Raw genomic sequence first — 14,287 nt, forward strand, 5'->3', positions numbered from 1 at the left:
TGGGTGAGTGGGTGAGTGAGTGGGTGAGTGGGTGAATGTGTGGGTGAGTGGGTGAGTGTGTGGGTGAGTGGGTGAGTGTGTGTGTGGGTGAGTGTGCGGGTAAGTGTGTGGGTGAGTGTGTGGGTGAGTGTGTGGGTGAGTGAGTGAGTGAGTGGGTGAGTGGGTGGGTGAGTGTGTGGGTGAGTGTGTGGGTGAGTGTGTGGAGTGAGTGTGTGGGTGGGTGAGTGTGTGGGTGAGTGGGTGGGTGGGTGAGTGTGTGGGTGAGTGAGTGTGTGGGTGGGTGAGTGGGTGAGTGTGTGGGTGAGTGTGTGTGTGAGTGTGTGAGTGAGTGAGAGAGTGGGTGTGTGGGTGAGTGTGTGGGTGAGTGTGTGGGTGAGTGGGTGAGTGTGTGGGTGAGTGGGTGAGTGTGTGGGTGAGTGTGTGGGTGAGTGTGTGGGTGAGTGAGTGTGTGGGTGAGTGTGTGTGTGGGCGAGTGTGTGGGTGAGTATGTGTGTGGGTGGGTGAGTGTGTGGGTGAGTGAGTGTGTGTGGGTGAGTGTGTGGGTGAGTGAGTGGGTGAGTGAGTGTGTGGGTAAGTGAGTGTGTGGGTGAGTGGGTGAGTGTGTGGGTGAGTGAGTGGGTGAGTGAGTGTGTGGGTGAGTGGGTGAGTGTGTGGGTGTGTGGGTGAGTGGGTGGGTGGGTGAGTGTGTGGGTGAGTGTGTGGGTGAGTGAGTGTGTGGGTGAGTGAGTGTGTGGGTGAGTGAGTGTGTGGGTGAGTGTGTGGGTGGGTGAGTGTGTGGGTGAGTGGGTGGGTGTGTGGGTGAGTGTGTGGGTGAGTGTGTGGGTGGGTGTGTGAGTGTGTGGGTGGGTGAGTGAGTGGGTGAGTGGGTGAGTGAGTGGGTGAGTGTGTGGGTGAGTGGGGGTGGAGTGTGGGTGAGTGAGTGAGTGTGTGGGTGAGTGGGTGAGTGAGTGGGTGAGTGGGTGAGTGAGTGTGTGGGTGAATGAGTGGGTGAGTGTGTGGGGTGAGTGTGTGGGTGAGTGGGTGAGTGAGTGGGTGAGTGGGTGAGTGAGTGGGTGAGTGAGTGGGTGAGTGAGTGGGTGGGTGGGTTAGTGAGTGGGTGAGTGAGTGGGTGAGTGTGTGGTTGAGTGAGTGGGTGGGTGGGTGAGTGAGTGTGTGTGGGTGAGTGAGTGGGTGAGTGTGTGGGTGAGTGAGTGTGTGGGTGAGTGAGTGGGTGAGTGAGTGAGTGTGTGGGTGAGTGAGTGGGTGAGTGTGTGGGTGAGTGAGTGTGTGGGTGAGTGAGTGGGTGAGTGAGTGTGTGGGTGAGTGAGTGGGTGAGTGAGTGTGTGAGTGAGTGAGTAGGTGGGTGAGTGGGTGAGTGAGTGTGTGGGTGAGTGAGTGTGTGGGTGAGTGAGTGTGTGGGTGAGTGTGTGGGTGAGTGTGTGGGTGAGTGTGTGGGTGTGTGGGTGTGTGGGTGAGTGTGTGGGTGTGTGGGTGAGTGTGTGGGTGAGTGAGTGTGTGGGTGAGTGAGTGTGTGGGTGGGTGAGTGTGTGGGTGAGTGAGTGTGTGGGTGGGTGAGTGGGTGAGTGTGTGGGTGAGTGTGTGGGTGAGTATGTGGGTGAGTGAGTGTGTGGGTGAGTGAGTGGGTGAGTGAGTGTGTGGGTGAGTGAGTGGGTGAGTGAGTGTGTGTGTGGGTGAATGGGTGAGTGTGTGGGTGAGTGTGTGGGTGAGTGAGTGTGTGGGTGAGTGTGTGGGTGAGTGTGTGGGTGAGTGAGTGAGTGTGTGGGTGGGTGAGTGAGTAGGTGGGTGAGTGAGTAGGTGGGTGAGTGGGTGAGTGTGTGGGTGAGTGTGTGGGTGGGTGAGTGTGTGGGTGAGTGAGTGTGTGGGTGAGTGAGTGGGTGAGTGTATGGGTGAGTGTGTGGGTGGGTGTGTGGGTGAGTGTGTGTGTGGGTGAGTGTGTGTGTGGGTGAGTGTGTGAGTGGGTGAGTGTGTGGGTGAGTGAGTGAGTGAGTGTGTGGGTGAGTGAGTGTGTGGGTGAGTGTGTGGGTGAGTGTGTGGGTGTGTGGGTGGGTGTGTGGGTGAGTGTGTGGGTGAGTGTGTGGGTGAGTGAGTGTGTGGGTGAGTGAGTGTGTGTGTGGGTGAGTGTGTGGGTGAGTGAGTGTGTGAGTGGGTGAGTGTGTGGGTGAGTGTGTGGGTGAGTGAGTGTGTGGGTGAGTGAGTGTGTGGGTGAGTGTGTGTGTGGGCGAGTGTGTGGGTGAGTGAGTGTGTGGGTGAGTGAGTGTGTGGGTGAGTGAGTGTGTGGGTGAGTGAGTGTGTGGGTGAGTGTGTGGGTGAGTGTGTGTGGGTGAGTGTGTGGGTGAGTGAGTGTGTGGGTGAGTGAGTGAGTGAGTGTGTGGGTGAGTGAGTGGGTGAGTGTGTGTGTGGGTGAGTGTGTGTGTGGGCGAGTGTGTGGGTGAGTGTGTGTGGGTGAGTGAGTGGGTGAGTGAGTGGGTGAGTGTGTGAGTGAGTAAGTGTGTGGGTGAGTGTGTGGGTGAGTGAGTGTGTGGGTGAGTGAGTGAGTGTCTGGGTGAGTGTGTGGGTGAGTGTGTGGGTGAGTGTGTGGGTGAGTGAGTGGGTGAGTGTGTGTGTGAGTGTGTGTGGGCGAGTGTGTGGGGTGAGTGTGGGTGAGTGATGAGTAAGTGTGTGGGTGAGTGTGTGGGGTGAGTGTGTGGGCGAGTGTGTGGGTGAGTGTGTGGGTGAGTGTGTGGGTGAGTGTGTGGGTGAGTGAGTGTGTGGGTGAGTGTGTGGGTGAGTGTGTGGGTGAGTGAGTGTGTGGGTGAGTATGTGTGTGGGCGAGTGTGTGGGTGAGTGTGTGTGTGGGCGAGTGTGTGGGTGAGTGTGTGGGTGAGTGAGTGTGTGTGTGGGTGAGTGTGTGTGTGTGTGGGTGAGTGAGTGTGTGGGTGAGTGAGTGTGTGGGTGAGTGTGTGTGTGGGTGAGTGTGTGTGTGAGTGTGTGTATGGAGAGCGGTAGTGGAGCGGTAGCACTACGCAGTGCTACTAACCTGGTGACCTGGGTTCCATTCCCGCTCATGGCCAACACCAGCGACTATTATCTAAACAGGTACCTGGGCCTCCCCTAGGTCGACTCAGCCTCAAATGAGTACCTGGTGCGGTGTGTAGTAAACATCGCTAGCACTGGGAGAGACAAAGGCGGCCGGGCGTGCTGGTGCTGGCTACCCACCCCCTCTGTGTGCTACAGTGCCGGTAGCCTTCATAGGTAGTGCTGCTAGCTAACAGCACTTGCCCCTACAGCCTGCTAGAGGCTACACGGGGGATCTTTGTCTGTGTGTAGGTGCTGCTACTAACAGCACTTGCCCCTACAGCCTGCTAGAGGCTACACGGGGGATCTTTGTCTGTGTGTAGGTGCTGCTACTAACAGCACTTGGCCCTACAGCCTGCTAGAGGCTACACGGGGGATCTTTATCTGTGTGTAGGTGCTGCTACTCGCTACTAACAGCACTTGCCCCTATAACTTACTAGAGGCTACCCGAGGGATCTTTGTCTGTGTGTAGGTGCTGCTACTCGCTACTAACAGCACTTGCCCCTACAGCCCTGCTAGAGGCTACCTGGGGTAGCTTTGTCTGTGTGAGTGGTGTGTGTAGTACATAGACACTGCTGCTGCTACTCGCTAGCTAACAGCACTTGCCCCTACAGCCCTGCTAGAGGCTACCTGGGGGAGCTTTGTCTGTGTGTGTGGTGTGTGTAGTACATAGACACTGCTGCTGCTACTCGCTAGCTAGCAGCACTTGCCCCTACAGCCCTGCTAGAGGCTACCTGGGGGTAGCTTTGTCTGTGTGTGTGGTATGTGTAGTACATAGACACTGCTGCTGCTACTCGCTACTAACAGCACTTGCCCCTACAGACCTGCTAGAGGCTACCTGGGGGAGCTTTGTCTGTGTGTGTGTGGTTTGTGTAGTACATAGACACTGCTGCTGCTACTCGCTAGCTAACAGCACTTGCCCCTATAGCCCTGCTAGAGGCTACCTGGGAGAGCTTTGTCTGTGTGTAGGTGCTGCTACTCGCTACTGACAGCACTTGCCCCTACAGCCTGCTAGAGGCTACACGGGGGAGCTTTGTCTGTGTGTAGGTGCTGCTACTGACAGCACTTGCCCCTACAGCCTGCTAGAGGCTACACGGGGGAGCTTTGTCTGTGTGTAGGTGCTGCTACTCGCTAGCTAACAGCACTTGCCCCTACAACCTGCTAGAGGCTACCTGGGGGATCTTTGTCTGTGTGTAGGTGCTGCTACTGACAGCACTTGCCCCTACAGCCCTGCTAGAGGCTACCTGGGGTAGCTTTGTCTGTGTGTGTGGTGTGTGTAGTACATAGACACTGCTGCTGCTACTCGCTACTAACAGCACTTGCCCCTACAGCCTGCTAAAGGCTACCTGGGGGAGCTTTGTCTGTGTGTGTGGTGTGTGTAGTACATAGACACTGCTGCTGCTACTCGCTACTAACACAGCACTTGCCCCTACAGCACTGCTAGAGGCTACCTGGGGCAGCTTTGTCTGTGCGAGGGTCTCACCTGCACCTCCACGCCTCATCTCCTCCCTTCCCCTGGGGGTTCGGATTCGGCTGCCCGGCTCCGGAGTCTCAAAGGAGGCCGGAGTCACCGCTGTGGAGATGACGACACGGGGGGGGAGGGGGGGGAGGGGGGAGGGAGGGGGAGAGGAGACACGGGGAGGGAGGGAGGGAGACACGGGGAGGGAGACACGGGGAGGGAGACACGGGGAGGGAGACACGGGGAGGGAGCGAGAGGGAGACACGAGAGGGAGACACGGGAGGGAGACACGGGGAGAGAGACACAGGGAGGGAGACACAGGGAGGGAGACACGGGGAGGGAGATACAGGGAGGGAGACACGGGGAGGGAGACACGGGGAGAGAGACACGGGGAGGGAGATACAGGGAGGGAGATACGGGGAGGGAGACACAGGGAGGGAGACACGGGGAGAGAGACACGGGGAGGGAGACACGGGGAGAGAGACACGGGGAGGGAGACACAGGGAGGGAGATACGGGGAGGGAGACACAGGGAGGGAGACACGGGGAGAGAGACACGGGGAGGGAGACACGGGGAGAGAGACACGGGGAGAGAGACACGGGGAGAGAGACACGGGGAGGGAGACACGGGGAGAGAGACACGGGGAGAGAGACACGGGGAGGGAGACACAGGGAGGGAGATACGGGGAGGGAGATACGGGGAGGGAGACACAGGGAGGGAGACACGGGGAGAGAGACACGGGGAGAGAGACACAGGGAGGGAGACACGGGGAGGGAGACACGGGGAGAGAGACACGGGGAGAGAGACACAGGGGGGGAGATACAGGGAGGGAGACACGGACAGGGGAGGGAGACACGGGGAGGGAGACACGGGGAGAGAGACACGGGGAGAGAGACACAGGGAGACAAGGGAGGGAGACACAGCGGGAGGGAGACACGGGGAGGAAGGGAGGGAGACACGGGGAGGGAGACACGGGGAGGGAGACACGGGGAGGGAGACACGGGGAGAGAGGGAGACACAAGGAGGGAGACACGGGAGGGAGATACAGGGAGGGAGACACGGGGAGGGAGGGAGAGAGACACGGGTGGGAGACACGGGGAGGGAGACACGGGGAGGGAGACGGGGAGAGACACGGGGAGGGAGACGGGAGAGACACGGGGAGAGACACGGGGAGGGAGACACGGGAGGGAGCGAGAGGGAGGCATGGGAGAGAGTTATTGGAGACAAAGGCAGCAGGGACTTACAATCAACGTGTGTACAGGTGTGTGTATGTGTGTGTATGTGTGTGTATGTGTGTATGTATGTGTATGTGTGAATGTGTGTATGTGTATGTGTGTGTCTGTGTGTATGTGTGTGTGAATGTGTGTGTGTATGTATGTGTGTGTCTGTGTGTCTGTGTGTGTGTGCATGTCTGTGTGTCTGTGTGTGTGTGTCTGTGTGTATGTGTGTGTCTGTGTGTGTGTCTGTGTGTGTGTATGTGTGTGTGTCTGTGTGTGTACGTGTGTGTGTCTGTGTGTGTACGTGTGTGTGTATGTGTGTGTATGTGTGCATGTGCGTGTCTGTGTGTGTGTCTGTGAGTGTGTGTCTGTGTGTGTATGTGTGTATGTATGTGTGTGTGTCTGTGTGTGTGTCTGTGTGTGTGTGTCTGTGTGTGTGTCTGTGTGTGTGTCTGTGTGTGTGTGTATGTGTGTGTGTCTGTGTGTGTACGTGTGTGTGTATGTGTGTGTATGTGTGCGTGTGCGTGTCTGTGTGTGTGTCTGCGAGTGTGTGTCTGTGTGTGTATGTATGTGTGTGTGTCTGTGTGTGTGTCTCTGTGTCTCTGTGTGTGTGTGTGTGTCTCTGTGTCTCTGTGTGTCTGTGTGTGTGTGTCTGTGTGTGTGTCTGTGTGTGTGTCTCTGTGTCTCTGTGTGTGTGTCTGTGTGTGTGTGTCTGTGTCTCTGTGTGTGTGTGTCTCTGTCTGTGTCTCTGTGTCTCTGTGTGTGTCTCTGTCTGTGTCTCTATGTCTCTGTGTGTGTGTCTCTGTCTGTGTCTCTGTGTGTGTGTGTGTCTCTGTGTGTGTATGTCTGTGTGTGTGTGCGTGTCTCTCTCTCTCTCTCTGTGCGCGTCTGCGTGTCTCACGAGGCTGCCTGTCCGTGTCCCCGCGCGTCTCCCGTGCCACCCCCTGCCCCTGCTGCCCCTGCTGCTGCTGCTGCTGGGTGTACTTGAGGGCGATGTGTCTCATCAGCTGCAGGTCCCCCATCTCCTCCGCCTCCAGGTACTCCTTCTGCGCCCGGAGCTTCTCCACGTCCGGGAAGAAGTCACGGACAATGATCGCCTCCACGCTCTGCCCGAGGGGGGTGGGGTAGGGAGAGGGCAGATCTCAACTAGGGCTGAGACTGAGGCTGAGTGAGCAGTGTGGGGGGGGGGAAGGGTGCGTGGACGGAAAGTGGGCGGGCCCTGTGCAGACTCACCGCTCTGCTGCTGCTGCTGCTGTTGTTGTGAGGCCCGGTTCCCAACAGGCCACGGACCCGCCACGATACTCGTGTCTAGTGTAGTAGTGTATAGTGTAGTGTATAGTAGCGTAGTGTATAGTGTAGTGTATAGTAGTGTAGTGTATAGTGTAGTGTATAGTAGTGTAGTGTATAGTAGTGTAGTGTATAGTGTAGTGTATAGTAGTGTAGTGTATAGTAGCGTAGTGTATAGTGTAGTGTATAGTGTAGTGTATAGTAGTAGTGTATAGTGTAGTGTATAGTAGTAGTGTATAGTGTAGTGTATAGTAGTGCAGTGTATAGTAGTGTAGTGTATAGTAGTGTAGTGTATAGTGTAGTGTATTGTAGCGTAGTGTATAGTGTAGTGTATAGTGTAGTGTATAGTGTATAGTGTAGTGTATAGTAGCGTAGTGTATAGTGTAGTGTATAGTAGTGTAGTGTATAGTGTAGTGTATAGTAGTGTAGTGTATAGTAGCGTAGTGTATAGTGTAGTGTATAGTAGTGTATAGTGTAGTGTATAGTAGTGTAGTGTACAGTGTAGTGTATAGTGTAGTGTATAGTAGTGTATAGTGTAGTGTATAGTAGTGTATAGTGGTGTAGTGTATAGTAGTGTAGTGTATAGTGTAGTGTATAGTAGCGTAGTGTATAGTGTAGTGTATAGTGTAGTGTATAGTAGTGTAGTGTATGGTAGTGTATAGTGTAGTGTATAGTAGTGTAGTGTATAGTAGTGTAGTGTATAGTAGTGTAGTGTATAGTGTAGTGTATAGTGTAGTGTATGGTAGTGTATAGTGTAGTGTATAGTAGTGTAGTGTATAGTGTATAGTAGTGTAGTGTATAGTAGTGTAGTGTGTAGTAGCGTAGTGTATAGTGTAGTGTATAGTAGTGTATAGTAGTGTAGTGTATAGTAGTGTGTAGTGTAGTGTATAGTAGTGTATAGTGTAGTGTATAGTAGTGTAGTGTATAGTGTAGTGTATAGTAGTGTATAGTGTAGTGTATAGTAGTGTATAGTGGTGTAGTGTATAGTAGTGTAGTGTATAGTGTAGTGTATAGTGTAGTTTATAATAGTGTAGTGTATAGTAGTGTAGTGTATAATGTAGTGTATAGTGTAGTGTATAGTAGTGTAGTGTATAGTAGTGTATAGTAGTGTAGTGTATAGTAGTGTAGTGTATAGTAGCGTAGTGTATAGTGTAGTGTATAGTAGTGTATAGTAGTGTAGTGTATAGTAGTGTGTAGTGTATAGTAGTGTAGTGTGCAGTGTAGTGTATAATAGTGTAGTGTATAGTGTAGTGTATAGTGTAGTGTATAGCAGTGTAGTGTATAGTAGTGTAGTGTATAGTGTAGTGTATAGTAGTGCAGTGTATAGTAGTGTAGTGTATAGTGTAGTGTATAGTAGTGCAGTGTATAGTAGTGTAGTGCATAGTAGTGTGGTGTATAGTAGTGTAGTGTATAGTAGTGTATAGTGTAGTGTATAGTAGTGTAGTGTATAGTAGTGTAGTGTATAGTGTAGTGTATAGTGTATAGTAGTGTAGTATATAGTAGTGTAGTGTATAGTGTAGTGTATAGTAGTGTAGTGTATAGTGTAGTGTATAGTAGTGGTGTATAGTAGTGTAGTGTATAGTGTAGTGTGTAGTGTAGTGTATAGTGTAGTGTATAGTAGTGTAGTGTATAGTAGTGTAGTGTATAGTGTAGTGTATAGTGTAGTGTATAGTAGTGTAGTGCATAGTGTAGCACATAGTGTAGTGTATAGTAGTGTAGTGTATAGTAGTGTAGTGTATAGTGTAGTTGATAGTAGTGTATAGTAGTGTAGTGTATAGAAGTGTAGTGTATAATAGTGTAGTGTATAGTAGTGTAGTGTATAGTAGTGTAGTGTATAGTGTAGTGTATAGTGTAGTGTTTCGTAGTGTAGTGCATAGTGTAGTGCATAGTGTAGTGTATAGTAGTGTAGTGTATAGTGTAGTGTATAGTGTAGTGTTTCGTAGTGTAGTGCATAGTGTAGTGCATAGTGTAGTGTATAGTAATGTAGTGTATAGTAGTGTAGTGTATAGTGTAGTGTATAGTGTAGTGTATAGTAGTGTATAGCGTAGTGTATAGTGTAGTGTATAGTGTAGTGTACAGTAGGGCAGTGTATAGTGTAGTGTATAGTAGTGTAGTGTATAGTAGTGTAGTGTATAGTAGTGTAGAGTATAGTAGTGTAGAGTATAGTGTATAGTAGTGTATAGTAGTATAGTGTATAGTAGTGTAGTGTATAGTAGTGTGTAGTGTATAGTGTAGTGTATAGTGTAGTGTATAGTGTAGTGTATAGTAGTGTAGTGTATAGTAGTGTAGTGTATAGTAGTGTAGTGTATAGTAGTGTAGTGTATAGTAGTGTAGTGTATAGTGTAGTGTAGAGTGTAGTTTATAGCAGTGTAGTGTATGGTAGTGTAGTGTATAGTATAGTGTATAGTAGTGTAGTGTATAGTGTAGTGTATAGTAGTGTAGTGTATAGTGTAGTGTAAAGTAGTGTAGTGTATAGTAGTGTAGTGTATAGTAGTGTAGTGTATAGTAGTGTAGTGTATAGTGTAGTGTATAGTCGTGTAGTGTATAGTAATGTAGTGTATAGTAGTGTAGTGTATAGTGTAGTGTATAGTAATGTAGTGTATAGTGTAGTGTATAGTGTAGTGTATAGTAGTGTAGTGTATAGGTAGTGTAGTGTATAGTAGTGTAGTGTATAGTAGTGTAGTGTATAGTGTAGTGTACAGTGTAGTTTATAGCAGTGTAGTGTATGGTAGTGTAGTGTATAGTATAGTGTATAGTAGTGTAGTGTATAGTAGTGTAGTGTATAGTGTAGTGTATAGTGTAGTGTATAGTAATATAGTGTATAGTAGTGTAGTGTATAGTAGTGTAGTGTATAGTGAAGTGTATAGTGTAGTGTACAGTAGTGTAGTGTATAGTAGTGTAGTGTATAGTAGTGTAGTGTATAGTGTAGTGTATAGTGTAGTGTATAGTAGTGTAGTGTATAGTAATGTAGTGTATAGTAGTGTAGTGTATAGTAGTGTAGTGTATAGTAGTGTAGTGTATAGTAGTGTATAGTGTAGTGTGTAGTGTATAGTAGTGTAGTGTATAGTGTAGTGTATAGTGTAGTGTATAGTAATGTAGTGTATAGTGTAGTGTATAGTGTAGTGTATAGTAGTGTAGTGTATAGTAGTGTAGTGTATAGTGTAGTGTATAGTGTAGTGTATAGTAGTGTAGTGTATAGTAGTGTAGTGTATAGTAGTGTAGTGTATAGTAGTGTAGTGTATAGTAGTGTAGTGTATAGTAGTGTAGTGTATAGTAGTGTAGTGTATAGTATTGTAGTGTATAGTAGTGTAGTGTATAGTAGTGTAGTGTATAGTAGTGTAGTGTATAGTGTAGTGTATAGTAGTGTAGTGTATAGTAGTGTAGTGTATAGTAGTGTAGTGTATAGTAGTGTAGTGTATAGTAGTGTAGTGTATAGTAGTGTAGTGTATAGTAGTGTAGTGTATAGTATTGTAGTGTATAGTAGTGTAGTGTATAGTAGTGTAGTGTATAGTAGTGTAGTGTATAGTAGTGTAGTGTATAGTAGTGTAATGTATAGTAGTGTAGTGTATAGTAGTGTAGTGTATAGTAGCGTAGTGTATAGTAATGTAGTGTATAGTAGTGTAGTGTATAGTAGTGTAGTGTATAGTATTGTAGTGTATAGTAGTGTAGTGTATAGTAGTGTAGTGTATAGTAGTGTAGTGTATAGTATTGTAGTGTATAGTGTAGTGTATAGTAGTGTAGTGTATAGTAGTGTAGTGTATAGTAGTGTAGTTTATAGTAGTGTAGTGTATAATGTAGTGTATAGTAGTGTAGTGCATAGTGTAGTGTATAGTAGTTTATAGTAGTGTAGTGTATAGTAGTGTAGTGTATAGTAGTGTAGTGTATAGTAATGTAGTGTATAGTAATGTAGTGTATAGTAGTGTAGTGTATAGTATTGTAGTGTATAGTAGTGTAGTGTATAGTAGTGTAGTGTATAGTAGTGTAGTGTATAGTGTAGTTTATAGTAGTGTAGAGTATAGTAGTGTAGTGTATAGTAGTGTAGTGTATAGTAATGTAGTGTATAGTAATGTAGTGTATAGTAGTGTAGTGTATAGTATTGTAGTGTATAGTAGTGTAGTGTATAGTAGTTTATAGTAGTGTAGTGTATAGTAGTGTAGTGCATAGTGTAGTGTATAGTAGTGTATAGTCGTGTAGTGTATAGTGTAGTGTATAGTGTAGTGTATAGTAGTGTATAGTCGTGTAGTGTATAGTGTAGTGTATAGTAGTGTATAGTAGTGTAGTGTATGGTAGTGTAGTGTATAGTGTATAGTAGTGTATAGTAGTGTAGTGTATAGTAGTGTATAGTCGTGTAGTGTATAGTGTAGTGTATAGTAGTGTATAGTAGTTTATAGTAGTGTAGTGTATAGTAATGTAGTGTATAGTGTAGTGTATAGTAGTGCAGTGTACATTGCAGTGCATAGCGTAGTGCAAAGCAGTGCAAAGCAGTGCACAGTGCAGGCACAGTGAGGTGTAAGTGGAACTCACCGCTACATATTTGTCCTCATCGAGAACCTTGACTCGTGCTCTCCTCGCTGCCGTCTGCTCGGAAGCCTCGGCCACCGCCAAAGCCGACGAGATCATTTCTCCGCTGGTGTCTCTCTCCGCTGGTGTCTCTCTCCGCTGGTGTCTCTCTCCGCTGGTGTCTCTCTCCGCTGGTGTCTCTCTGCTGTGGTGTCTCTCTCCGCTGGTGTCTCTCTCCGCTGGTGTCTCTCTTCGCTGGTGTCTCTCTCCGCTGGTGTCTCTCTCCGCTGGTGTCTCTCTTCGCTGGTGTCTGTCTCCGCTGGTGTCTCTCTCCGCTGGTGTCTCTTCGCTGGTGTCTCTCTCCGCTGGTGTCTCTCTCCGCTGGTGTCTCTCTCCGCTGGTGTCTCTCTCCGCTGGTGTCTCTCTCCGCTGGTGTCTCTCTCCGCTGGTGTCTCTCTTCGCTGGTGTCTGTCTCCGCTGGTGTATCTCTCCGCTGGTGTCTCTCTGCTGTGGTGTCTCTCTCCGCTGGTGTCTCTCTCCGCTGGTGTCTCTCTTCGCTGGTGTCTGTCTCCGCTGGTGTCTCTCTCCGCTGGTGTCTCTCTGCTGTGGTGTCTCTCTCCGCTGGTGTCTCTCTCCGCTGGTGTCTCTCTCCGCTGGTGTCTCTCTCCGCTGGTGTCTCTCTCCGCTGGTGTCTCTCTCCGCTGGTGTCTCTCTCCGCTGGTGTCTCTCTCCGCTGGTGTCTCTCTCCGCTGGTGTCTCTCTGCTGTGGTGTCTCTCTCCGCTGGTGTCTCTCTGCTGTGGTGTCTCTCTCCGCTGGTGTCTGTCTCCGCTGGTGTCTCTCTGCTGTGGTGTCTCTCTCTGCTGGTGTCTCTCTCCGCTGGTGTCTCTCTCCGCTGGTGTCTCTCTCCTGAGGCGTCTCTCTGCTGAGGTGTCTCTCTCCGCTGGTGTCTCTCTCCGCTGGTGTCTCTCTGCTGAGGTGTCTCTCTCCGCTGGTGTCTCTCTCCGCTGGTGTCTCTCTCCGCTGGTGTCTCTCTCCGCTGGTGTCTCTCTCCGCTGGTGTCTCTCTCCGCTGGTGTCTCTCTCCGCTGGTGTCTCTCTCCGCTGGTGTCTCTCTCCGCTGGTGTCTCTCTCCGCTGGTGTCTCTCTCCGCTGGTGTCTCTCTCCGCTGGTGTCTCTCTCCGCTGGTGTCTCTCTCCGCTGGTGTCTCTCTCCGCTGGTGTCTCTCTCCGCTGGTGTCTCTCTCCGCTGGTGTCTCTCTCCGCTGGTGTCTCTCTCCGCTGGTGTCTCTCTCCGCTGGTGTCTCTCTCCGCTGGTGTCTCTCTGCTGTGGTGTCTCTCTCCGCTGGTGTCTCTCTCCGCTGGTGTCTCTCTCCGCTGGTGTCTCTCTCCGCTGGTGTCTCTCTTCGCTGGTGTCTCTCTCTGCTGGTGTCTCTCTGCTGTGGTGTCTCTCTCCGCTGGTGTCTCTCTCCGCTGGTGTCTGTCTCCGCTGGTGTCTCTCTCCGCTGGTGTCTCTCCGCTGGTGTCTCTCTCCGCTGGTGTCTGTCTCCGCTGGTGTCTCTCTCCACTGGTGTCTCTCTCCGCTGGTGTCTCTCTGCTGTGGTGTCTGTCTCCGCTGGTGTCTCTCTCCGCTGGTGTCTCTCTCCGCTGGCGTCTCTCTCCGCTGGTGTCTCTCTCCGCTGGTGTCTCTCTCCGCTGGTGTCTCTCTTCGCTGGTGTATCTCTGCTGTGGTGTCTCTCTCCTGAGGTGTCTGTCTGCTGAGGTGTCTCTCTCCGCTGGTGTCTCTCTCCGCTGGTGTCTCTCTCCGCTGATGTCTCTCTCCTGAGGCGTCTCTCTCCGCTGGTGTCTCTCTGCTGAGGTGTCTCTCTCCGCTGGTGTCTCTCTCCGCTGGTGTCTCTCTCCGCTGGTGTCTCTCTCCTGAGGTGTCTCTCTCCGCTGGTGTCTCTCTACGCTGGTGTCTCTCTCCGCTGGTGTCTCTCTTCGCTGGTGTCTCTCTCCGCTGGTGTCTCTCTGCTGTGGTGTCTCTCTCCGCTGGTGTCTCTCTCCGCTGGTGTCTCTCTTCGCTGGTGTCTCTCTCCGCTGGTGTCTCTCTGCTGTGGTGTCTGTCTCCGCTGGTGTCTCTCTCCGCTGGTGTCTCTCTCCGCTGGTGTCTCTCTCCGCTGGTGTCTCTCTGCTGTGGTGTCTCTCTCCGCTGGTGTCTCTCTTCGCTGGTGTCTCTCTCCGCTGGTGTCTCTCTCCGCTGGTGTCTCTCTGCTGTGGTGTCTCTCTCCGCTGGTGTCTCTCTCCGCTGGTGTCTCTCTCCGCTGGTGTCTCTCTCCGCTGGTGTCTCTCTCCGCTGGTGTCTCTCTCCGCTGGTGTCTCTCTCCGCTGGTGTCTCTCTGCTGTGGTGTCTCTCTCCGCTGGTGTCTCTCTCCGCTGGTGTCTCTCTCCGCTGGTGTCTCTCTCCGCTGGTGTCTCTCTGCTGTGGTGTCTCTCTCCGCTGGTGTCTCTCTCCGCTGGTGTCTCTCTCCGCTGGTGTCTCTCTCCGCTGGTGTCTCTCTTCGCTGGTGTCTCTCTCCGCTGGTGTCTCTCTCCGCTGGTGTCTCTCTTCGCTGGTGTCTGTCTCCGCTGGTGTCTCTCTCCGCTGGTGTCTCTCTGCTGTGGTGTCTCTCTCCGCTGGTGTCTCTCTCCGCTGGTGTCTCTCTCCGCTGGTGTCTGTCTCCGCTGGTGTCTCTCTCCGCTGGTGTCTCTCTCCGCTGGTGTCTCTCTCCGCTGGTGTCTCTCTCCGCTGGTGT

General features: G+C 50.9%; 1 protein-coding gene across 1 annotated transcript in view; it reads right to left on the reverse strand.

Moving 5' to 3' along the window:
• LOC116958102 (ess-2 spliceosome associated protein) overlaps positions 1-11,637 on the reverse strand; it is a 36,509-nt gene extending 24,872 nt beyond the window's left edge. The window contains exons 1-3 of the mRNA XM_076055626.1: positions 11,542-11,637; positions 6,632-6,836; positions 4,538-4,627 (exon numbers count right to left, since the gene is read on the reverse strand). Coding sequence (XP_075911741.1) covers positions 4,538-4,627; positions 6,632-6,836; positions 11,542-11,637 — 391 coding nt within the window. The remainder of the gene's footprint in view (positions 1-4,537; positions 4,628-6,631; positions 6,837-11,541) is intronic.
• Between the last annotated feature and the right edge of the window lie 2,650 nt (positions 11,638-14,287).

Source organism: Petromyzon marinus, chromosome 72, assembly GCF_048934315.1.
Source record: "Petromyzon marinus isolate PM22_M1 ecotype Great Lakes invasive population chromosome 72, UKy_Petmar_22M1.pri1.0, whole genome shotgun sequence".
Taxonomy (NCBI): Eukaryota; Metazoa; Chordata; class Hyperoartia; order Petromyzontiformes; family Petromyzontidae; genus Petromyzon; species Petromyzon marinus.